Source organism: Cyclopterus lumpus, chromosome 11, assembly GCF_009769545.1.
Source record: "Cyclopterus lumpus isolate fCycLum1 chromosome 11, fCycLum1.pri, whole genome shotgun sequence".
Taxonomy (NCBI): Eukaryota; Metazoa; Chordata; class Actinopteri; order Perciformes; family Cyclopteridae; genus Cyclopterus; species Cyclopterus lumpus.
Window position 1 is genome coordinate 9,351,649 of NC_046976.1, and position 26,296 is coordinate 9,377,944.

Genomic DNA, 26,296 nt, shown 5'->3' on the forward strand with positions numbered 1-26,296 from the left:
CCAGCAATATTTACGACCATTTTTTGGCAGGTGAGAGTAATTGAACACGCATTTGTTATTTGGCAAACGGGCCTCTGGCTGCTGTGTCTGGGCTCCAAGAACGCCCCTTGTGTTGTAGTTTTTAACACTCTGCTAATTGAGCCACATTCAAACAGCGGTTGTAATGTGTTTTGAATGATCGGAGGTTGTGTTTTATTGCTGAATGCTTAATTGCTGAGGAACATTTGACACTTATAGTCCTTTCATATGCATTGTATTCATTTTGCATTCTTTAATATTTGATTGACAGCAAGTTGATGGAGGAGATGAAAGGGGCCAATAGAACTGCCTGCTTCAATGTTAATACAAAGTTTCTACTGTCATTGATGAAATTGCATTATGTCGAGTTTTTCCTGAAATAATAAGAATAGTGCTGTGTCAACTTTCAGACCTCTAGCATATACCAATCAAAACTACGGATACAGAGGCCTGACATTTTAGGAGAGGGCAAGGAATGAGAGCCTGTCCTTATTTCAATATCCTTGTAATTTTAGATATTGATAATGTGTTAGAAGCCCTATGCAGAATAAAGTGTTGCTTTTACTCCCTCATAATGGCCCAGCCACCACACTGAAATGTAGAACCGTTATTTTAAATGAACAAATGTTCTTTCAGTTTTAACCACTTTGAGCATTTCTTGTATTAAATGTTGCCTCAATGCAAGATGGAAATTAAAGGGTGTTAGTGGTGGTAAAAAAAAAAACATGTTGATTTGATTCCATATTTCTGATGTCTTTAGCACGTTTTTTCTCTCTGTTTTTTAAGCAGCACAAAAGCAGAATTCAAGTTGATTGCAAGTGGCGTGCAATTATGCCCTTGTGTTTCCTGTGCTTCTCTGCTGCGCTCCCCTCTTAGTCTTTCCCTCCTCTCTTTTTCCAAGCAAAACGACGGAGCAGATATAAAAGGCTGAGCTAATACAGGAAAACGATTGTGAGCATTTTTTAACACCAGCTTAAATGAAATGGTACATTTTATGAGAGCTCTGTACATCACGCAACTCGGCTCAAGACATGTAAAAACACAACATTGATTTAAATGGTGCGTTGGGCACAATTAAAGGTACTTATACTGATGGCACAGCGCTTGTGGTAGATGTAAAAGCACTGTTAACGGTCTCTGCTAGTCAGCCAGAAGTAAAGGATTTCTTCGTGTTGTGAAAAGGAGCCCGGCCCCTCCATAACGCGAGTGTGTTTCTGCGGTACTCGCGGTGAATGGAGCATTATATCATGAGCAGCGTTCGTGAGAGAAAGGGAAATGGGGACGTGAGAACAGGGTGTCACTGTCCCGTGAAGCCACAAGGCTGTGCGGGTAAACCAGTGCAAGAGCAACAGCTGATCCACACACAACTAACAAAGAACGACACCCACTTTCTCTTTCGCTCATTCACCGCTGCTCGAGAGGAGCACGGATCTCTACTGACATACTTTTCATGTGCACATCAGCTACACCCGTCTGTCCCCCTGCCCACACACTCTGTGCTGTTTAAAAAAAAAAAAAATATATATATATATATATTTTACAGTGCGTCTTGGTAGGTGTGGCACGGGGGACTTTAAAAGCCGCACGCTGTTCTCTCCTTTTCAACTGCTGACTTCATGTGACAGGTGCATTCCTCCGGCCGGGGGAAGAGTTTAAGCTAGTTATTAAAGTACATGAATCAATTAAGCCACAGTGCTGTGGGGCACAATCACATGCACGCTGTCTTTACCCCTATGTAGAATCTCACCTGCAAAGGAGCCAGTGTCAATAATAAGTAGAGCAGGGCTGACTAGTCTCAAGGCAGGGTGTGCCACGCATGGCTGGGTGTCAGTTACCAGCCTGGCCAGTGATAAGAGAGGCAGTTATGGCCGATACTGTGAGGCAAGATGAACAGGTGATGCAGGAATGCCTCCTTTGCACAACATGCTTGTATCTTGTGAGTCTCTTCCAACTGCCTGATGGAAATGCTTCATCTGAGTTTGCATTAAGGAGCATCAAGCGTTTCGTTAAAAGGCATAATGTAAACGTATTGGCAAAATAAACAACGGTATGTTTATTCCCATTCATTGCTTTTCTCCTTTTGGGAGGGAAGTCGGCCCTCAGATGTAACGTACCGTGGTTTTGTCGTTTGTATCTGGACACAATAGGTCACAGTCGGACACAGAGTAAAATGTCAGTCTGAAACACCTCCCCACTGGGAACAACATGCACTGGATGCAGCGCCGTAGGCTCTGGAGAGGGGAAACCTTTTAAAATCAAAGAAATACAGATTAGCGCACAGCCTGAAATGTTTCAGATAAATGGACGTATTTCAAGTTCTATGCATATTTACAGGTCACAGCATGCACCGATTTCTAGCCCTCTCTCCTTCCTTCCTTCCCTCCCCCGTCTTTGCCAAGTCTGTGGCAGGTTAATAAAATAAACATACATCCACCAGTGGCGGTGGCAGACATGTCAGACTCCCTTAGCTGTCATCAGCTGTGTGTCTGGGGGGGTTGGTTGGGTATTTGATGCATGTTTGTGAGTCTATTTCCAACATAGACTGTCAGTTTTAGCTGAGGCTTGTCTGTCAAAGCCCTCTCTGTGTTACTGACCCCTTCCTGGCACATTGCAGCCCAAATGGCAGGGCATTAGCCTAGCACACTGTGTACCAGTCCAGTTCATGATGAGTTAATTATATTATTAGTGCGTCATCCTGTGGGAAAAAGATGTGTCCCTGTCATTTGATAGCGCTGACTGGTAGTATGTGTCTTTCTTTACATGTTGTTCTTTGTCTGATTGTAAAAATGTGTGGAAACATTTTTTTTTTTTACGCAATAAGATACCAAAGATACTCCGGGTCCAGCTTCTCCAGTGTGTATATTCATTAATTCATCTCATAGTAAAACAATCAATGACTCTAGAAAATAATAACTACATTGCTGGATAATTAGTTGCAGAAATGAGTTCCAGCCCTAATGTTCACTATGCCGCCTTAGGGTAAATTGGTCAGGTTGTTACCATGCCTAGTTACTCACTTTCTTTAGAGATTAACTACTGCAGGACTGGAGAGGATGTTGAAGAGTAGCGGCGTGTGTGTGTGTGTGTGTGTGTGTGTGTGTGTGTGTGGGCCCTTGTCCTCTAAAGGCTTTGTGGTGTAGGCCAAGCACAACACAGCTGCCCACCCACCCAATCTGTCTCCCTCTCTCTCTCACACACAGCCACACACACACACACACACACACACACACACACACACACACACACACACACACACACACACACACCATCTCTCTTTGAAGTTTGTCCCAGTCCAGTAGAGTGGTACAGGGTCAGGATGGAGAGGAGGATTAACGAGGCCCCTGGTTTGGACGGATGAAAGGATGGTGGGATGAATGGTCTTTATGAAGTGTTAGATGAGAGGAGGGAAGGCCAGGTGATGACGGCCGGTGGACTTTGGTTCCAAAGCAGACGCTGTGATAGAGGGCCCAGATCTAAGGTTTACATTAAAGACAGGATCAGTCCTGGCAGCACTGATATCAGCACAGGACCTGATGCACTTCTCTGTGGCCACATTTAAGGCTGTGTTTCACCTGTGGCTACGAATGGACGCAAAGACATCTTTTAATCTGAATGTAACTTTGTTTTTGTCAACTGCCTTCTGAGGCGGTGGGCTCTAGATTCCTTAGTCACAGAGAGAAAAGGTGTGTGTGTGTGTGTGTGTCAAAAAACAACATACATATTACACACTGGTATGTGTAGGTATGTGAGCACACTGCGCCACCGCGTTAAACCTCCCCACCTCGCAGCCTCGGCACCGCGCGGCATTAAACAGACAGTGATTGATCTACGGTATGATTGTTTATTTTGCCTTGCTGTCAGTGATGGATGAAGATTTGCTCGCATTTGAAAAGTCTGTGTGAAATATGGCGGAGAGCGCTGGGAGGGGGTTGTTTTCAAATCAACTTCCCCAAGGAGAAATCGCAGCGGGCCTATGGGACAACCTGTCATCATACCTTCACCTCATCTCAAATGCAATGCCCCCCCATAGCGGTAGTAACTCAGCAATCACCATTTTAATAACACAAAAACAATTTACACCACAAGGAAAATAACTGTTTACAATCCTATCAAGAGAACCCGGCTGATTGTGTGGACGCTGCATGTGTAGAGAAATTCATTGCCTTTTTATTATTTTCAGTCACCTTATGCATTCAGCTTTTGAGAAATGAGAGTGACCGAGAGTGACCACGCTTAACTTCCTATCATTGGTTTCCCATTCACACAACAGGCCACTTGCTAATCAAAGTAGCCTCATAACACCATTGTCTTTGCCAGCATTGCTGCAGCTTTTGAAGCTCACACATTCAGCTGCAAATGTGTGACACATCTCTTTTAAACAACCAATGCTATTGATATTCAGTGGGCTCTGTTGTCCTCTACATATGCCAGATGATTGAATTCCTTCATCCTCACAGAGCACCGTATACAAAACTTCCTTCTGTCTACAGATGACAGCCTCGGAGCGGCAAGACATTTCTAACACCCTCCTCAGTTACCATCCCCCAAGAGGCCAAAAAGAAACCAGGGTGAATGAATAGAAAGGGGAACTCGAGACACAATGCCTACCTGTCCTCCCTCCCTCTGTTTCTCCTTCCAACTCCCCTGTGACACCCCTTCTTTCCCTCTTTTCTTTTCTGCTGGCAGAAACCATCTGACTCCTCCGATTCCTTTCACACGGGCAGATGGCTCGATCAGGAGTTTCTCCAGCCCAGACTTAAAACAAATTCAAACCCCAAATCCTCCATCTTCCCTGTGCTAATATTTATTTATTTTCAGATTTTACTCATAGCAGACGCCTTGTTTGTCTGCCAGTTTCTGTAAACCATGGAAACCAGGCTTCCCCTTTTTTACATCTTTATTCTCTTTTTCAAAAACGTTCGCTTTCACGTGCCAAGACATCTCTCTGAATCCAAGATCATTCGAAGACAAAAAGAAGATGGTTTGCTTCAGTCGGCTCATCTTTTTTAAGCGGCGACAACTTCAGCACATTGCACATCATTAGTGAGGGCGAGGTTCAGAGTGAGGTGAGGGAGCTTACAGCTGCGAGCTAAAGTTGTAACACATGCTGTTGAGTAGCTCCGTGTTTTCACGTTCAGAGCATCTCGGTCTCATTAGGTTGTAGTGTTCAGACTGTTTGCTGTTACGCTGACGAAATCTAACTTTGTAAGAGTGCTTATTATGCTGTGACTGGATGGAAACTAAAGAAATAATAGAATAGCTTTTAGGACCTTTATTCTCAAAGCTTTACAGATTAGATGCAGCGATCTAGGACATCACGGCCATGGCGGCTTAACTCACATTTGAGATCAAGCTGATGCAAGATATTTGATATGATGTTGGGCTAGGGAATCCTAAATTCCCATTTTACCTTTCAGTTTTAAATTAGAACCATGTGACCATAACCCCTTGTGGGGAGAGGATTTGCTCCCCATCGGCAACTGAAAGGAACCTCTTTCTTTTCTCTGCCGGGTCTTCCACAGCACTTTGTCATGTAAAGAGGCCCTTATCTGGCTCTGGTTGGGGGTAAAGAGGCTGGAGAGAAATGGCAAGCTGGATCCCTGGGGCCAACAGAGATCGACGCATGGTAAATAAGTGACTGTGATTGACGGGTCCTTTGAGCAGAGTGACTCAGGCCCGCCCACTGATGTGCCTGCCGGGGGGTCAACTTTGACCCCTTCTGGCCACCTGCTTGCCCCCGACCCTTGACCTTTAGCTGGACTTATGCGGTGGACCGCATGTGGCCTTCGATAAGAAATTAGGTGGTTTTGCACACAAGCTTTTATTAGTTTTGTGTGTGTTTATCTGTATTTTCCCACATATACATTGACCATAATGTTGCATAATGCATTATTCAAATACCATTTTCCATTTTCTCTCCTCTCTGTCCACTTAAAACACTTATATTGGCTGGATCCTATGTAACCACTAAAAACTCTGATCCATCTCATTGAATGTTTCAGCAAATCATTTTTCATGTAGCCCGGGATACCCCACCTCCCACCCACGTTGTGTGCTGCCATTTCCGCCACGTCCTCTGGCTTTCTGCTCTGCTCCTTGAGCATTACATTTGTTTCGCTGCGTCTCGTAAATGGCTGGCCAACAATGACAATTTAATGGACGAAACGGGGTCTTGGAAGTGTAGCGATTTCACGAGGCCTGATTTAATTTTCCTCATTCTGGCTAAATTGTGCCACGGTGTCGGGGTAAATAAACAGAATGCATCTGTACTGCAATAAAGAGAGTGGAGCGGCAAGAGGGTGTGTGTGAATAAGAGGTTATGCTGTAAAGGTTGCTTTCTCCACTCCCCCGTGAACAGTTATAGATTTATCACAGAGTGCTTGTCGAGCACTTTGCTTGTGGACTAGCTTAGCCTTTTGAATGTTGCAGTAATAAACACGATTTCAGATGTCTGTGTGTGCGTAGATGTGACTGTGCATGATTACATATGGCCACCTCTCTCTGTTCATGTTAGAGATTCATTGCAGTTTGCAGTTTAATTTAACTGTATTGGCAGTTCATGAGTTCCTGCTGTTGAACAAGGCTTTTCCATCATGTGTCCCAGTACACCTGCCTACACGGTGAAGTGTGTGCACATGTAGAAGCTCTGAAGTGTGTCATGTCGGACATAAGTTTACTGTGACCCCTGTTGCTCTCAATTAATGCCAGCACATGTGGGTTTGAGATTATAACTGTGGACCTTTGCAGTCGGCGTGTGTACAGAATCATGGCCTCGACTTTATGTGCCCACTCAAGATAAACGGCATGTACATACTGGGAAATCTAAGGCAGGGTTAGAGGCCCTATGTGTACCTCACATTCTTCAAAGTGTGAGCCAGATGAAACAAAAGAGCTTTACGACACTCGGACACACCCTGCCGCTCCTCTCTTCTCTTTGATATTGAATTACCTCAATGACCAGGAGAGGCAACAAAGTAATAACAGGCCTTAACTATTGACCCACCCCAGAGCTCCCACATAGCTCTTTTCTGAGCAACTGTGCTGATGTCAGCTCCCCACCATGCAACGCAAGCCTCTGTATGCGCATTTCCATAAAGTCTCATTCCCATAAAGAAAATAGTTCGCTAGACCCTGAGCCAGAGGGTAATTATTTGCTTTGTTAAATTGGGTAATTAACTTGTCACCCAAGTGATATTTGTGGCTTGTTCACAACAGTTTGATTCATCCCCCCTGCCCCCCCCCGTTAAGCAATGGAAGACAGCAAAATAATTGTGTTGTCTATGAAATAATAGTTGTGTTGCCTAATTATTGCTTTGTTAGAACAGTCTCATTTGTCTGGTGAGTTACATGAAAAATTGCACAGTATTGTCATCAGAAATATTTCAACTGCAGTGTACCCATTCTTTTCGGGAAATCCTTGACATGTATTCTAAATGAGCTTAGTTTGTGGTATTTTCCTGCTTCTTGCTGGATGAGGTTTGAAGGCGGTTCATAGATATTTCTCCCGTTTGTTGCAGTTGAAAAGGATGACGTGTAGGAGGTACCGTGCCCCGGCTTATGCTTTTTGACTGAGAAGGTTTATTTCATTCATCTGTAAGCCACAGTGGAAGGCATATAATTAGTAACCCACGAGTGTATGTGTGCATACACATTCAGACATGCATAAACACACTCGCGCACACACGGACAGCGCTGACATGCTCGTCAGAAACAGCTGCAAGGAGAAGGGATTGATATGCACATCTTGGGCATGGCTACGTGTGTATGTGTACATAACAGTATACAGTCTGCCAGTAATGATCCAGACAAGCACTTGTATAGTGTGAGCTTTTAAGTCCTTCAGAGACAGTCTTGTGTACCTATGTGTATGTGTGTGTGTGTGTGTGTGTGTGTGTGTGTACATTGTAGAAAGGCCGCTCTGACGTGCTTGTTAGTGAGATTGTCAGCCAGAGAGAGACATGACCTTACATGGTTTGTACAAGGTATTTTGTTGTTGCTGTCATCAGCCAAAGTCACACCAGTGGAAAATGGGTCTCTTTGCTTTGCACAGCAGTCTTGGTGTTGGATATCAGGTTCGAAGAGGAGGAATCTTCTGGATATCACTGTGACGTTGCATCAGCACTGAAAAAGCGGTATTTGCACATTGCTGTCGGATAGAAAATCAAATATAGCTGTCAGTCAAACAACGCCTTTTATTCAGTTGTATAAAAAACAGTATTATTCTGGAGTTGTGGGTAGAGGCCGAGAGCCTAAGCTTTTAGGAGTGGATATGACCACCCGTGCACCCGGGTTCCTTTGCAACGTATTCGCAGGCCTGATTTTGCATCGTGTTTTGAAATGGGATTTAGAAACGCACGCCAATATTTTGTCATGTTCTCACCTCGGCTCATTTTGGTTTGTTTATGGTCTGGATCATTTCCCACTGCAAGCAGCTGCATGAAGAGACAGACACATGTGCACAGTTGCCCTCAAGTGACTTAGTCACAAGTGTGCACACACATCAGGGCCAACAGAGGGCATCTCAGGACACACACACACACACACACACACACACACACAGAGAGCACTGCCCCAACTCTCCAGCCTGGCTAGTTGTTGCCCGCGTGCCCCCACCAGCCAACTGCCAACAGGCGGGTTAATATTGCCACCAGCTGCAGAGGGGATGATGCCAACCAACGCCAACAGGCACCAGGCCCAGAGTGGTCACACAGGAGCCACTGTGTGCTTCTCTTCTCTTCTCCTCTTCTTATTTTCTTGACACTGTTTATTTTCCCATTTGCACTGCTTTTTTTCTGTTCTGCTTCTATTCAAAGTGAACTTTAAATATAAAATGACACTGTGTGTGTGTGTGTGTGTGTGTGTGTGTGTGTGTGTGTGTGTGTGGATCCAGCCCATTCACAGGGTGGTCATCCATCTCAATGAACAACACTGGACAGTGCATTGGCTGCATGAGTGTGTGAGAGCAAGGGGTAGCGCATTGGACGCAGTAATGGCGTGGTGCATTATGGGCTCACAGAAAAGCAGACAATTTGTTGCTTCTTTGCTTGGTCCGTCCCTTCTTACGCCTCTGTGAGAAACACACACACAACATTTCATTAACACATGATGTCTGTGTCAGACTTAACGGATAAGAACAGCAGTGAGATTAGGCCAACATCCAGCAGGAAAAGGAACAAAAAAGGCAAAAGCACAAAGGACATTATTTAACCCTTGTTTTTTTAGTTTTATTAGACAAATCTTCTGGGGTTGGAGGGTCATATCATCGAGTATTTTGTTTCCCATTTTAATTCACCAATTCCAAATGTTGATTGATAAGCCTAAGGCCCTTGGACCTACTGGCAAAACCACAAAAACAAGCAACAAAAGAGCACTTTCGGCTATCACCTGTGATTTCTTTTAAGGATTACTTGTATTTCCGTGGTTGTGTGTGTGTGTAAGCTGGTTATCGATTTGAAGACAGTTGTGCCCTCGTTCAGTGTCTATCGAAATGATTGTACTGAGACTAAACTCCTTTTGATTGGAAGCGATGTGAGGGAGGGCTCGATAGATGAGAGAGGGAGGTGCAGAGGCCATCTGTTTTTTTCTTTTCAGCAAAGTCGCAAGCAGCAGTCAAATACTCAGTGACACCATTTTAGCCATCTGTATGTAGGATACTTCTGAAGGGGCTTCTTTTTTAAATTCACAAATGTACTCTTTTGCGTTAATCAAACTTGCGTCTCGCGATACACAGTCGTTTAACTCTTCACTCGCGCGGGCAAGCGGCGGCAGCCCTTTTCACACGCTCAATATCTTTTTATTTCCTGGTTGTGGAAAGGGGAATTAATGAGTCCTTCTAGTAAAGCAGCTTGAGCAAAGCTATGCAAGGGTAAATGAGTTTAAAGCCTCAGGCTAGGAGCTGTTGTTGTTGTTGTGCAAGTGTGCACGAGTGTGATGGTGCTTGTGTGCTTCTTCCTGTCTGATTGTTTACAGCCTTACTCAACTCGAGTCCAGATGTAATCCTCCGGTCTCTCTGATGAGTCTGACTAGCCAAGGCTAACAGGGCGACTTTCTTCAAGTACCCCTCAGGCGTTGCTCTCGTACCAGCTTGCTCCCATACAAATGGCCTCCTCCACTAGTAGCAGACAGATGCGGTATAAGCTGACCAGAGGCTGGTGGTTCTCTGTATATTCTGATAAGCCTGCTAGCCTGCAGGCTGTTCCTGTCAGACAAGGCACAAGGCTAATGAGGTTACTCTGTTTCCTGTTTCTGCCTTCCTGTCCCCTCCTTGTGTTTGTGGTAGTGGGAGGGCTTCAGTCCTGGCACGATATGTCTACACGCTGTAACATTACTCGCATATGCTCAGAAACATATTGTGCGTATGGATGTATGCATAGACATTCCACACCCCTGCAAGTATTTAGCACATTATGTCATGGCCTGTAATGTCTTAAGGTCCGGTCATGTGATGAAACCGAGACACACTTCAGTGGTCTACACTTTCTCTTGTATTTGGAGGAATGTTAAAGTGATGCCAAAAAAGGCGAAACCCGGCAAGTTGGCAGCCCATCGCCTAAAATATCACTGCTGTCATATGAAATGATCTGAGAGAGGCCAACTTTTGTGTTTTTACCTGAATCACAATGTGGCATGCCCCTCAGCCTGTCTGCTATTTAAATGACTTTGAATCGAAGTGTATGTTCAGATTATGAAATCAGATAATTCTTTGTAAATGTCCTTACAATCTAATCTTTTAGAAGTGGCGCATCAGAAATGTGACCTTGCTTTTAAAGAAAGAAAATCTTTCTCAAAGAATTGTCTGTTAGCACCACCATAGCCTGAGGCAATTTGCAGGACAAGCTTTTCCTTTTGCAGTATAAGATCTAAAGAAATAAACTATCGCTGCTGATGTTAGAAGTCGCACCTCATATCTCTCGGTGCAGCACAGCCGGTGTGTGTGGGAGAGAAGGTTGGACAAGCAGAGAGCTTCCAAGGCTCCCGAGGGAATAGCAGGGAGGCGTAGGAGACATTGCTACTGCTACCACGAGGAATGACAGCGCGTTGTGGAGCGCCGTCGATCACAACTGTCCACGTGACCGCAGCTAGTGTGTGTGTGTGTGTGTGTGTGTGTGTGTGTGTGCCCGCAGTGCAGGGGATTGAGTCAAACCGCTGGTCCGAGGCAAATAGCCAAAGTGAAAGTGATATTGTGACAGGGCTGTAGGATAAGCGTGCTGAATGAGGCTGTTGCTACTGAATGAGAGCCGTTTGTTATACAAGATCTGAGAGAGTGTGCACACACACACACACACACATGCACACACACGTGCACACAAGGGTTGCTCTATATTTTAACATGCATTTCTAGCACAAGAACCTGTATTTGAGTCTATTGTGAGACCAGACGTAGCCCTGTCCTCCGCCGGAACAGTCAACGCTTTATAAACCTGCAAAACTTTAGTTAAGAATATGAAGAATATCCCTCCACTGAGCCCTAAAAACCATGGCAACACACGACTGTGAAACTGACAGAGAGCGGCTGCAGAGCTGATATCACGCCGCTACTTTAGCATTTCACTTCATGAGAGACACTTTGAATTCCCACAACACTTCCGCCATCCTTTCTTGGCTTTGTGGCACGGAATGAACAGGAACAGCGTTGCTTTGAGCCCCGGCTCTTTACATTAATGCTCCTCTGGTGCCGTGTGCCAAGCATTCAAGAAACTGCTTCCACGTACTATTGGATAATCTGTCAATACTGCGAGATCAGTCAGCGCTCCAGGAAAGTTTTACAGATTGGAAAGGATTTCATCCTTTTTTCCCCAAAAAATATTCTGGGTTTCATTTTCTTCTTGTGCTTGTTAACAACAAAACATATTACCGTCTGTTTTGTTTTTGAAGACATCTCTCAAAGTTTTGGCAGAAATTTGGTGAACAGATGGCCCATATAATTTATTGATTAGATTGTGGTGATATTTGCAGTCAAACAATTGCCTCTTTTCTTTTTAGACACAAGTGGTATTCATTGTGGTCGTAGAAAGGTCAGACAGCTGGTTCTTTCATTTGTCTAAAACCAAGCCTTAAAGACTAACAATATAAAACTAATGCATTTCCATCAAGTGGTTTGGAGCGAATAATCTCTGCTGCAGCGTTGTTTGGTCACACCTTAGTGCTTTGGGCTGTGCACGGCTGTCAACCGCCAGTAAACACAGTGGGAGAAGTAGAGGTCGAGGACCGGAAGCACCAGTCGCCATCTTTGAGAGAAAAATGGAGAAAAGTCTTTAAGGATCAGAATTTATTCAGTAAAGGTTGAATATATCTTGTTCAGCACATCAACTCCTTTTCGACATGCAAAAACACCACCTCACCTTTGTCATTTTGGAAGTGTTATCGAATTCTGCCGTTTCTGTACAGCTTTTCTCATCTTTATAATTTGGTCCGGTGACGTTTGTGTGCTTTCGGGTTAAGGGTCAGAACCGGGGTCAGTTGGTCACATAGCCAGTGTGGGTGGTCAACCCAGTCAATTTAAACCCCTTTTATTATGCTGCCAGTTGGGCCTCTTGCACACACACACACACAGAGAAATACATACAGATTCTTCAGAGTACTGTGGCATTTACGCTGTCACATCTGTATTTAAAAGCTTTGTCTCTCTCTCTCTCTCTCCTCTCTCTCTCTCTCTCACTCTCTCTCGCTCTCTGCCTGTGTGCTCTACTTTTTACCAGCCTGAGAGCGTTTTGTGCAGCCTGAGAGCGTTTTGTGCTCGACAGGGCTGAATGGCGCTGGCAGTCTGTCACTTATGCATGCTCAGATAGATTCAGACTGTGTGTGAGTGTGTAGAGGCAGACAGCTGATATGATTGACAGTGGAGGTGCAGGAGGTTTGTGTGTCTGACACTGAGCTCAGCAGAGAGTCCATCATGGCCAGCCTGCAGACTGAAGGCATTGTTCTGAGGGAGAAACCTTTATCTGCTACACATGTACAGGTGCAGGGAGAAAAGGCTGAGAGAGGAAGAGGTCTCACACACACACACAATTTCTCCCATGTCGATTTGTAATTGGCTCTGAGTATCAGTCTGCATCAAGTTGATATGAGGAGGATGTGTGCATGTCTTCTTATGGAAAAACTGGTTTAAGTCATGATTGCAGCCCTTGTAGCATTGCTCTCATCGCCTCTCCTCTCCTGCAGATGGAAGTGTTCTGGATCCCTCTACTCTATCTGTTGGGGCTATCCCAGCATGACTAGTTTAAAGGGAAGGCCCTGTGGCTACACACACACACACACACACACATTCCAATGTAGTGAGCTTGTGGTGTAATGAGGCGATTATATAGGGCCTCTCGTCCCCGGCAACCCCACAACCTTGTTCCATTCGCTTATTCTCTAAACTCTGAGCTGAGCTCAGCATCCGGTCTACTTGAAGCCATTAGGGGCACGGGGACCAGGATGTAGTTAGGATTGGAATGTGAGCAAACACGTGCTTCTTAGTTGAGGAAGTCAGCCCGGTTTTAGCCATTGTCTCAGTTGTTTGCAAATTGTGCTGACTCTAGAACTGCCAGGGTGCTTTTTGGGAAACGGTAGCCGTCATTTACATCAAAAGCTGGCAGTGGGTTAAAAAACTACCTGGACTGACAAGTTTACTTAATGGGTCACTTCTCCTCAGAAAATGCTGCTTAGATGTTTTTCTTTGCATCGCTCACTTACAAGAGCCCAATATTATTGTGGAGGCATAATTTGGATTTCTCGGCTTTCTTAAAAATGTCCCATTAATTAATTATGTCAACCTCTGCACCACTTGTGAACCCTGAGCCGTGATATAACGGCAGCCGCTCATCTGGGGCCCATGTGTTGGTGAAAGAGGAGAAAACCTCAAGATGTGGCGGACGGAAGAAAGAGGGTATAGTGGGGTTGAAGACTGTCCTGACTACTGGATACAGCAACCCAAGCTTTGTTATAATAACATTTCTCCTCCATTGATTCACCCATCCATCCTTCTCCCCGTCCCTCCTCCTGAAGGGAAATGTGTGTTAGAATAACACATTTTGGGCCTGTTTTGTAGAGCAGATCGCAGCTGGCGCTTGGCCCACATTCCTCTGTCTTGACATCCGCACAGTCTACAGCAGCACAGCGCTATTTTTAGAACAGCTAGTGAACACACACACACACACACACACACACACACAGATTCCCAGGTGTGTGAATGTTTACATGCATTAGCTTGAAGGTAGTATATATTTCTACTTCTAAAAAAATGTGTGGCTTTGTTTCTATGGTGATAGTGTTAGCAACATTATGACGGAACCTGATTTTATCACCGTTTTAAATCTCTGTTTCCATCTCTTCTGTACAGTAAGCACTGACGCGTCTAAGCTGACGTTGGTGTGGCTTTCTGTCACACTGATGCACACACAGCCAGAACACAACACGGAGGCTCGGCGATGCTCTTAAAGGCACAACGCGTGAATAACATTTCCACATTTAAGATATTTTACAAAATGATGTTAAAGCACTGCTGGATTTTTGCCACAGTAATAAAGTCTGGTAGTAAAACATACTTTTATATAACAAAAAAAATTAAATAGATTCTCCCTCGCCCTCTCCCTTCCGGTTTTGTCAGTATCCACTATTACGCAGCCAATGCAATCCACTTGTTTCCCCATCAATTGTCAGTTATTGGATTTGTCTGCTGTGGGGAGATGATTGTTGAGTAAGCCTGGGGTTATGAAGCGGAACCAGCTCCCCTTTTCATCCAGTTAAAAGAACGGATACAGATGCAGTGATGGTTTGATCCTCTCTTGACTTTATATTGTTGGCATGCCACTGCAAGCTTTTTAACATTTGCTCTATTGTTTTTTCTTTTCTTTTTCCAAACAATCTGTTTATTCACTTGTGTTGAGTGTGATATGACATATTTAGAAGAATAAAAGCCAGAATAATGTCAGTAAGAGAATTAAAATGTTACAATAATTAAAAATTGCTTCTCAGGTGTGTGTTCACTGATATTTTCTCCCCTTTGGGTTCCATATTTTTGGAGATGTTTTCCATAGTAAAATGTTTAAATAAGCCCAGCAGGAGAAGTATTACGTTGGTATACCTCCAAGCCCTGTCTCATTAATCACATCATGTGAGTGTGACAGAGAAGGAGACGGAGGCATAGTTTTCAAGCACAGCATCCCGATGGATGCATGAAAGGTATCCGTCTGTGTCTTTGCATGTTTTCTGCAGGTCGGTGGGATTACCTGTGTGTTCCATAGGAGTTGGGGGTTGGGTTGGCGGGTGACAGTAGGCACACAGAGTTCCTGGTGCATCACTAGGTTGCACACACACACACACACACACACACACACACACACACACACACACACACACACACACACACACACACACACACACACACACACGTGCAGAGAAAAGCTCCCTGCGCTCATTAGTGGGATTCCACCAGCCTGATGGGAGCTGGACGGGGTCTAGATGTGTGTGTGTGTGTGTGTGTGTGTCAGTGCCAGGTAGCGCTTGCCTGGCATTGCTCTGTAAGAGCGGTCTCTAAAGAGCTCTGGCAATACCTCAGAAATACACACACACACACACACACACACACTGCAGTGTATGAATCTGAGATGCAACATGATTTTGGACGTATTGCTCATTTGAGTGGATGTTTTCCCTCCTCTGTCATGCTACACTTAGCCCTCTGGCAGGCAGTGTGAATGTCTACGTAGGGATTTTGCATAGTATTCCTGTCACTATTTAATTTTTTTTTCTTACACCTGACAAGCACACAGACACAGGCAGGAACTTGCTTTTGAGATTAGTGAAAGCAGAGCAACTCCTTGACCTGAAACAGATGGCAAACCACCCCTGAGGTCAGACAAATGGTTAACCTACAGTTGAGCAAAGGTGGCGAAAACCCATTTAACAGATGATCTGAAGTAACTATTAGCGTGGATTCGGGGCACAGCAGCTGCAATAGAGCAGAGCTTTAATACTCATTCTTTTCCCCTCAGCTAATGAGAGTCAGCATTTCCCCTTTTTTTTGAGACCTTGTTGCTATCTGTACACAGCGTAGAACATATCTGTGGCACACTGCCAACTATTGTGAGGAAACCAGGGAGAAAGTGAGAGAAAAAGAAATGTTAACTTTTTTTTTTTCACTTTTGGGTCAATCTTTTCACGAGGGAATATTTGTGTTGTGTTTGTGTGTCAGGTATGGATATGGACATAAGCAGTGTATCTATGTTGCGTTTGTAACACTGAGCTATACTGTCGATACGGTGTGTGTGTGTGTGTGTGTGTGTGTGTGTGTGTGTGTCATTGTACATTTGGCCCTGTGACACACCACGAGGGAAAGAGTGCCAGTGAGCTGTCTCTGTAATTGGTGCTTACCTGGCAGGCTTTTGCACACATGCTTGTGTGCGCACACACACACATACACAGAATGGATTATATTACATTACCTGCAGGAGAAAATGGCATAAATGGAATACTTGCACTACCTTTCTCACTTGTGTGTGTGTGTGCACACATGTGACAGTGTAATGAACACACCCCATCAACCTCTGTCAGAGACTGCAGGCCATCGGTGCACTGAATGGACGGTGTGTGTGTGTGTGCGTGTGTGTGTCGGCTTGCTTTTTGTATGCAGTGAGCGTGGCTGTCACCCATCATGTGCAGACACACAGCTTTTAATCTTGCCCCCCCCTAAAGGCCTCATCCCCAAACAAAATCAAAACAAATAGCTTATTTTTATCTGCTGAAGAGCGAAAGAGAGGGAGAAAAACACAAAAGCATGACAGACAAAATAAATCTTCAGCCTTGTCAATATTGTCATAAAATATTTAGACTTGTGAAATGAATCAAGTGAGTGAATGAGGTCGTATCATTTGTTTGTTGTAATTACTGAACGTTTCCATGGAGATAGTCAACCACATTCACCAACTTCTGAGTTGTTCTTCACAACCCTGACCCAGCTGCGGCTGTTAAGCAATCTGGCTTTCTGTTGAACTCCACACTAAATAGTGGCCAGTGACGAGGCAGATGTTGCATGAAGTAAATCTGAATTCATACCCAGCACCATGGTGAGCTGATTATCTATTTATTTATTTCATAAAACGTGTATTTTTAAGGCTCACACCTGTCATCTTGGTGTAAGGTTACTGTGTGTGTGTGTTTACTTCAAAGTTTCAGAGTTCAGGCACATTAGCACACACCCAACTATAATAAGCTGTGAGTTGTCTGCCCTGATCAGAGGGCATAATTTATCTATCACAACAACTCTGGTATCTTGTGTGTGGGTGTGGGTGTGTGTGTGTGTGTGTGTGTGTGTGTGTGTTTGTGTGTGTGATTAGAGTGTGCGAGACATGGGATTGGAAGACATCCATGAGCAGTAGTCTTTCAGTAGACCTGTGGGAGGATGCATGATATTAGGATACGATAATCTTTCTCCTTTTCACACGCAAATACAGACTTGGTTGTGTCGACCTCAGCCACAGTCAGCTGACGGTTCTGGGGGGGTTGAGATCCTGTTTTTACGGCAGCAATAAAACATCTTGGTCTAATTATCTCCGTGTGAGTTGGAGATTTTTTTGGTACACCTCGCGCTGATGTCACCGTGATGTCCGCCAGCCAACTCTAATGATTCTCCCCCCCCCCCCACACACACACACACACACACACACACACACCCAACACACACGTTACTTTTCCACGTCTGCTCTCTTATAACACATTTGACTCACGCAGGAGGAAATGTGCTAGCTTGGATGAGCCGACAGGATAAGAAATGTGTTGCGTTTAATTCCAATAATTAGCATACATTAGCCTTTTGCACAGAGCGTTTTCTTTTCTCAAACCGTACAGCTGAAATCCACTCACCCCATGACTAGAGAAAAGCTATTTCCATTTCCATTATTTATTAATACCTCTTTGTTGTTGCTCATGTCCTAATCTAGTTTCCTTTAGTCATTAGCGTTGTTCGACATCAAACACAGCTGCTAGAGCAATGCGTGAAGGGGAGAGAAGTGTGGTTATTGCTCTTGGACACTCACTAAACACCCTTTTGACAATGCGTGTTGCGGCGGAATATTTTTTTATTCAGCTGTTAAAATTCTCAATACATGAGCAATATCGTGTTTTGAATCAAACGAGGCGTTAATGTGCTATGAACGTGTTTGTTGCTCAGATTTTTTTTAAAAAGCCCCTGTCTTGGGAAAGTGTGTGTGTGTGAGACCGTGTGTGTGTGTGTGACTTCTGGTGACCTCTTTGACAATAACATCTTCTGTCTCAGTCTCGCTGGGAGAGATTAGCAACACATGAACTCGCCGTCTCATGATGCTTTTTTCATTTGCTTCCTACCTATTCATTACCAGAACACTCCTCTATCGTGGCATTGTGGGGAGATGCAGTCCTTTGCATTGTTATGCAAATGCTTTGCCCTGTGTCTAGCTGCAAGCTATTGCTACGTTATGCTAATGTTGTGTCATGCTAATGTCGCGATATAGCAGGAAATGGAAGTGAATGATGCAACCGGAACCAAATGAAAAATACTAAAAGTTGTTCTTGGGTTCCAGTCATAATGTCATTGCGTGGATATGGCCAGTCCAAGATGAGCTTGTTACATTTTGTTTTGTACTGGCCCATTTTTATGGCAAAAGCTCAGCAGGCTGTGTAAATTACTGTCTGCTAGTTAGATTTTTTGTTTTCATATCATAATTCAGATCTGATAATTTTACGTATCAGACATTTTCCACAAGCGCAGAAACACAGTTTAAAAATGGTTTTAATTGGTGAAAGAAATAACAATTGTTTCAGTCGGATGGCATTACTTTGTACTGACCTGTTCTCTTTCTCTGGATGTTCCCACAGGATGACAGTGACGGGATCCCGTGGTCAGAGGAGCGGGTTATGCGAAAGGTGCTTTACCTCTCCCTCAAGGAGTTTAGGAGCGCACAGAAACGACAGCTGGATGGTGATGGAACCCCAAACGCCAATGGTAAGGCATCATTTCTTGAGTGTTTATGCACTGTACTGACATAAATATAAGATGTTGTAGCTGTTTCCTTTACTACAGTATGACACACTTTAGTGCCACATGTCACATGGCGTATAACAGGAAAAAAACAAACTGATCAGATTTGTTTAAACCACAGGAATACAATAATTGCAGCAAAAGCTAGTACTAAAGTCTGCCATATCCTAGAAGTTAAGCCAGATGTTTGACCATCCAGTGCCATTGCATGCCAGTCTAAGAACACGTTTAATTCACCACTTTGTTCTGAAAGTGGATTTGGGTGTGAAAAAGTATCTATTTGTCACCCATCCTGTACTTAGAAGTCTTCTGAGGTACATTTTTATTTAATTGCTAAAAACGTTCACTTTGTTTTGACGAAATGGAAGCAAAGTAACGGCTGCCCTGGCATTTTGTGGTGTAAATGTCAGAGTTGCCCATTTTGTCTGGCTTTGTAAGGCAGTCTCACTCTTCATTCCTTTAATTGAAGGCGACAGTTTCATTAGTCTGTCTGTAAGTGGAGACTAAGTGTGTTTACTTTGACGACAGAAACTCATTTTACTGACAATAGAAAGAATCCAAGGAGAAGAGATGATCAAGGACTCTCTTCTTCCTTTTCTTGTGAGTCAGTGGGCAGCGAGCTGCAGTCTTTCACTTTGCTGTCACACGCACACACACACACTCACACAAAAGAAAAACCTGGGTAGGTTGTTGTTCATTTAAACTCATTAAAACATGGACAAATAGATACACTGACATGAATTAATACTTGAAGTCGCTTGGTTCCACAGAAATGTAAGACCAGGTGGACGCTCGCTACAGTAACAGTTAGGGGATATTGCTGTTGGGCCGTGTACACCTGAAACATAGCAAGAAGAATGAGAGTATGGGGGGATGAACAGCTTGTTTTGAACCAAGCTGCCACCATGTCTTTGTTTGACACCGGTGCTCTAACACAAAAAAGCCCTGTGCCAGCCAACAGTGGAGATTTTGAACTTCACATGTGCCTCAGAAGCTATTCTCAGCTGACATTAACACAACCCAGACACCGGAAGAAAGGAAATGGGAGGAAAAAAGAGCCTCTGAAAGTTCACACCCAGCCAGCCATCCAGCTAGGCAGAAAGGGAGACAGACAGACAGGAGGGAAGTCTCTTTTGAAATGTAGCTTATCTTTTATACCTAGTGTTGTTTTTTCCCCCTTCTATTTTTTTTGTCTTTATTATACATTTTTTCACACCTTCATTTCTTCTCTCTCCGTCAGTGCAGAGTGCCCCCTCCCCTCCCTGTAGCTATAGTGTATCTGTGTGTGTCTGTCTGGCATCTCATAGCTGCCACTCCAGAGCTCCTCGGGGCCTTTTAAGCCGCCGCGGGTAGCTGACCTTATCGCCTGAATAAAAATTACTCATTAGAAAGCGTCAGCGGCCCGTCGTGCCGGGGGTAACGACAGCAGCCCGCGCTGACACAAAAGGGAGCCCGACTGAATAGACGGGCCCTGCTGTTTTAGAGCACCGTGGGTTAGCCAGGCTTTGGAGGTTGTACGAGCGGCACAGTTTCCCCTGGCTCACATGGACGTTGTGGTGAAACTGTCAGCCATTTTGGAAGATCACACTCAGCGTGCGTTACATCCTAAATGGGCAGCTCCTGCTGTTTTAGAGGACTATGGGTCGGAGAGTCTGGGCCCATTTTGGAGCCAGACCGTGCATGCACATGATCCTTACATTTGGCATAGATGGAGTTTGAGAAGAGGAGAGATAACCGGTGTAAGTAAATAATTGGTCAGTTAATGGATTACTTGATTGGCAGAACATTTTAATAATTGGATAATTGCATAAGCAAAAATGTCAAACTTTGCTGTATGAATGCTATGTTTGGGACTGTTGGTTGCACACATTAAGCTATTTTAAGGCATCGCCCTGGGCTCTGGGGAAGTGAGTCTTTTCTTGAACAACATTTGTTATTTTATAGAATTATAAATATAAAGCAGGGCTGCCAACAACAACAACTTATATTTTCTTCTACAAAAATATCAGAAAATAGGGTGAGAGTGTATAATAGTAGACTAAGAATACCAGAAAATATAGAAGCATATTGATTGGCAAAATAGTAACATCAATTCTGTCTAGTAGATTAATCTGCTAATTGTTTCTGCTCTGATTACAAGAATAATTGAATAAATGTTTTAAGTCTATACACAGGATCCAAATCAAGGCACGGTCCTCTCCGCTTCAGTATATTTTATAAGCATCCACCATTTTGGGAAATAGGTGTCATGTGACCAAAGGAGGTTACAGCAATACTTCCTTAAAGCAGCATGTGTCTCATTTGTCTCCATCTTTACCCCACCCACATACCTCCATCCACCCCCAGCCTCTCACTTTCTCCTCCTCTCTCTGTCACTGTCTAGCAGCAGTGGCAATCTGTTTTAAAGGAGGTGTGGCAGTCGGTCAGTCAGCTGCATGTGTGTGTGTGTGTGTGTGTGTCACTATCTCCCCACCCACCCAGCCTTCTCCCTGCCCATAGCCAGCCATCATGCCACATCTCCCCAGCCACTTTGCGTCTCGTTGTTGGCCGCCGTCCATCTCTGTGTCCATCACACTTCCTGCTTCTCCCGCTCGCTGCCTGCATTATTTAACAAATGACATTATACCCTTCTGCATCCCGGCTTCCGTTTGTTCACCCATTCGCCCTTCTCCCACTCCATCACAGCCACATTCTTCCTCTCCCTTTTTCATCCCTGTCCCCCTCCCTCCATCCGTCTGTCCTTCCGGTTGTCTCCCCCCCGATGCCGGGTTTTATTACACATCAATAGGACTCTGGTTACTGCCTTCACCGCAAGCTCCTGTCTCCTGTCTCCCTCCCGCTGCTCAATCTACATCTTCTGGATGTATTGCCACACTCCCACTCTACCTCGCGATAGCCTCTTTCTCCCTCCGGTTCCCTCCATCCGTCTCTGTCTTGCTTTTTCTCACCATCTCCCTCTTCTCCGCTTTGTCCTTCCTGTCCTCTGCTCCTTCTGTCTTAACTGCCCACAGTATCTGTCATCCAAACCCTCCTTCCCTGTTTCCATTCTTCCTCCATCGCCACCCTTCCTTCCTGTTTCCCACCCTTCCTCTCCTGTTTTCTGAATCATTAAAGCTGCGTCGTCTTCTTCCTGTACCGCTTTACCTCGCCATCTCTTCCCGGAGGACTGGTCCGTACCTCTTTTCTCCCCTGCTATCTTTTCCCCCCTCTCCATTTCTCTGAGTGCTGTTGATGGAGGAGCTGGCTGCTGGCCAACACCCAGAAGGGGCTGAAGAGAGAGGGATCCCTGTTTGCCCATTTCTCTGACTGCCCCCTCTCTGTCTCTTCCTGTCGGTCTGCCCATTTCGGGACTCGCCGGTCCTACCCTTTTTTCTTTTTCACGCACGTCGTCCCCCTTTCCTTCAGCACTCGCTCTGCTGTCACTCTGCTGTCTGTCTGTATTTCCTATGCCGCCAGCCCCTTGCATGGCCAGAGTGGCAGCTGAAACACTGTGTGGGCCCACTGTTCACTCTCTGTGATACCAGCAGAGAAGGAGGGAAGGTTGGATAAAAGGAGATGAATACGAAAATCACATTGTTTCACGCTTTTGTTCTGGATTGTGGTAAGTGTCATGCAGCGTTGTTAGGTCCAATTTTGGAGGGAAGAGCAATTTCTTTAGAGCAATTTGGAATCTTGCTCAGTCAGTTTTACTATATCAGCCTCTATTCTGAATACTATGGGGAGTTTTCCTTAAAATAAAACTTCCCATTGTTTCTTTTTATATCATCCGACAATTTGAATTGTATACAGGCCCAGAGAGTTACATGAACAAAGGGCATGCAATAAAATGTTCTTGTGCTCTTGTTTACAAGAGGGAACAGAAGATTACGGTCTAGTATAACATTAGAATTTTGACTGCAAATTGTAGAGAATTGTTCATTTATGAGATGGAAGTTAAAAGACAGATTACTACCATCTATCTGCAAAGCTAGAAGCAAGAAATAATTGGATCATAACTACCTGTAGTATATTAATGGCTCGTACATGGTTCCTTGTACTCCAGGTTTGGCATTGCACTCATTTTCACATTAAGCTTGTGTTTGTAAGTGTAATCTCGAACCTGTAAGGGCACTCTCTGCCCCATTATGATTGTCTTTGCTGAACCATGACTACTCTGCTATAGCTGCACTTATTACTGCAGCTCACACTAATGGGCTCCTCTCAGCCCTGTGATATGCTATGTTACCCTGTGTACCTCTGCTCTCTCCCCCCTGCTCTCTCGAGACTTTGAGGTGAACATAGTGAGGCGGTCGGCTTAGTTAAGCATGCATAAATCCCCTCCCACCCCCACCATAAAAGCAGCTATTGGAATTGCACACTAGCATTGTCCTCCGCCGCCCCATCCCAGCCCAGCCTCTAACCACTGCCACTTCCAGAACCAGGAGCTTGGGTTAAGGCCCCCGGTCCCCAGCCCCCTGCTTTCCCAAGATTCCCAGCTCTGGCCCTCAGGTGGGCATCCATGTGCAACCAGCATATGTCAAATAAGTCTTTGGAGGAATGGGCAGGATAGATGGAGAGAGTGAGCTGAGAAGAGGGGGCGGTGGAACAGGCCTCCGTCTGTTTGTTTAAGCTCTGTGGGGACATCATGCGTCAGTCATTTCTGAGCACAATTAAAGCTAATGAGCAATTTCGTTTTTTTTTGCTCTGGTGCAAGATTCACTGGCAAAGCACACTGTCCCAAAGTCGCGATAATACTCTTCGCACCATCTCCTTTCGGCAGTGCCTTCACTAATTATCATTTTCAATGTCCTAATTTCTCTCAATCTTTGGAATTTATCCTATTTTTCATATCTTTCCCAAATGGAGATTAATTAAATTCCCTATTGCCATGTGAAGGTTTTTTTATTTTGAGAAATTAACATTTTGCCCGAAAGGAAAAAGTCCACGTTCTCTAAGCGAACCTCTTGATTGATTAAAGGCAAGCGGCTGGAGCCTTTCGTGCTAACCCCGGCATTGTAAAGCAGTGATTCACTGGCCTATAGACTTCGTGGCTCTACAACCATAAAGCATTTCCAGCAGTGCAATGGCCTTACTCATCATGTCGGCGCCTGTTAACTTTCTGACCGCAGCAATGCATGTCTCATGACTGTACCTCAGGCTTTCAGGTATCTACCTGCCCTGCGTGAGTGTTGTGAGAGAAACTAACCGCCAGTGTGTCTATGCAATAATGAGAAAGTGTGTGTGTGTGTGCTCATTCAGCCAAAAGCACATTTATGAATCTTAGTGAAATCATATGTTTTAAATCTCCTTTTATCTGCTCTACAATTGCTCATCTTCATCCTGTCTGCATCCTCTTCGGTAACGGGATATCATTCAAGTTGCCACTTATCCTAACCCGCACTACACTGCCGTTATTATCTTAATTTATTTACACCCACCGTTAGGAGTTTTTGGTGCAGGGTGATTGACACATCCCCCAAAGCATCAGTCAAATGGAATTTGACTGGGCGTGCTGGGAAGGCAACTGACTAAGAATCCCGTGCAGGAAGGAAGGTGAATGCAAAGGTTTATGACGGCAGCGTTCTCGGTTGATTGAGGCTTTAATATTCAGTGAGTCTTCATTTGTTTGAGCAAAATAAATGTGATTAATTGCACAACATGATCTACCAGTTAGGCATGAATGAATAATTGTCAAAATGGGTCAAATCGGAAACAGTTCATTGCTAAGTACGTTACACATACAAGGATTTTGGCTCTTAGCATAACAATAAACACAGTACAATAGAATAAGACATAATTTAAAAGTAGAACATATGGTAAACAAACAAGAGTATGTTATTATAGTGAAAATTATTAGAGAGAAGTTGTGAAGAAATTGTCCTGGCGATGTAAGTGTCTGAGCCAGTGGGGGGTCTCGGGCTTTGTTTGAGCTGCAGATGGGAAGAAAGAATGTGATGAATTACCGTCGCTGTCAAATGTTTGATGGCTGTGTTGCTCACTCTCTGATATAAATCTTTAGCTTTCAGCTCTGCAAAGTGATATTTCAGCCAGTTGGTTTCAGTCTCCTTTGCAGCTACCGCATTCTGATTTGTTTAAGATAAGTCTGAGGGAAGTTCAAAGCCGCTGTTTCCAGATAAATTTGCTCTTTCATGCACCTTCGTTGAGTCTGAATGACACGTTCCAAGAATCGCAAGACCTGCCCATGAGGAAATCAAGCCTTGTGTTATCTATTTAATTTGGTTGTCTCCCTTAATTACTATTGACTTCCTCTCCTCTGTTTGACCTCATTTGAATTTGTTGTGCCTGTTGCTTTTGATTTCAGAATCTGTCTGGGGGCTTATTTTTGTTTGCTTGCTAAATATTTAATTAGGGCTCTGCCAATTGGGCTCACTAAGAACGTCAAGTCCAGCACTATCAGTTCACTTCTCTCACTGCCTCAGGCGTGGGTTTTTTAAATTCCTTGTCAAAGGGCAGACATCATGTCACGTACGTCAGCAGAGAAAAGCGGTTGCACTTGACGAGGGAAATGTGGACAGCAACATGAATGAGTAACTTTCTCCTCACTCCTAAACTAGCCCCCATGATGCTGCAATAGTTTTGTCAATATCTGATGTGAAGGACTGCATTCAGTCACAATCTCTGGGGAGACCATGTGTCACTATGTTTTCATTGACTGCCGACGCTTCCTGCTCCGGAGCTCTGTGTAATTGTTCAGTCTGGATCGCTCTGTATTTATCCCCTTCTCTCTTTCTGTCTGTCTTCTGTTTTCAATGTTCTGTACACTGTCATCTTAAGCAGAACAACCATATGTATCTACTCTGCCTTTAGAAATGTATGATCAGCAAACATGTTTTCTTTTAACCCTTTTTGGTGCTTCTCTCCTCAGGTTCACTAGCCAATGGGCAGCTGAACGGCTCGGGGTTAAAGGGCAGCCACAAAGAAGATGGATCCCTGCGCTCTCAGGGCCCCGGGAGCCGTGAGTACTGTGAGGACGGTCCTGCAAAGAAAAGGTGAGACTGTGTGTGTGTGTGTGTGTGTGTGTGTGTGTGTGTGTGTGTGTGTGTGTGTGTGTGTGTGTGTGTGTGTGTGTGTGTGTGTGTGGTTCCTCATCCTGTTGGGTCATTCAAGAGCTTGCGGTCTTGCGTTCATATCAAATGCTGCTGACACCGAGAGCGTGATTGTGTGAGTTAGCGAGTTCGATGAGAAACGTTGCGCCCATGATCCAAATTGCAGCTCAGTTGTGATAAATGTCCTGTGCCCCGATGGTTAAGAAGCTGCCACATGATACCAGCTGCTCTCAAG

The 26,296-nt window shown here is 44.5% G+C and overlaps 1 protein-coding gene across 1 annotated transcript in view; it reads left to right on the top strand.

Moving 5' to 3' along the window:
• jarid2b (jumonji, AT rich interactive domain 2b) overlaps positions 1-26,296 on the top strand; it is a 98,144-nt gene that overhangs the window by 27,803 nt on the left and 44,045 nt on the right. Inside the window, exons 2-3 of the mRNA XM_034544699.1 lie at positions 18,853-18,979; positions 25,881-26,004. Coding sequence (XP_034400590.1) covers positions 18,853-18,979; positions 25,881-26,004 — 251 coding nt within the window. The remainder of the gene's footprint in view (positions 1-18,852; positions 18,980-25,880; positions 26,005-26,296) is intronic.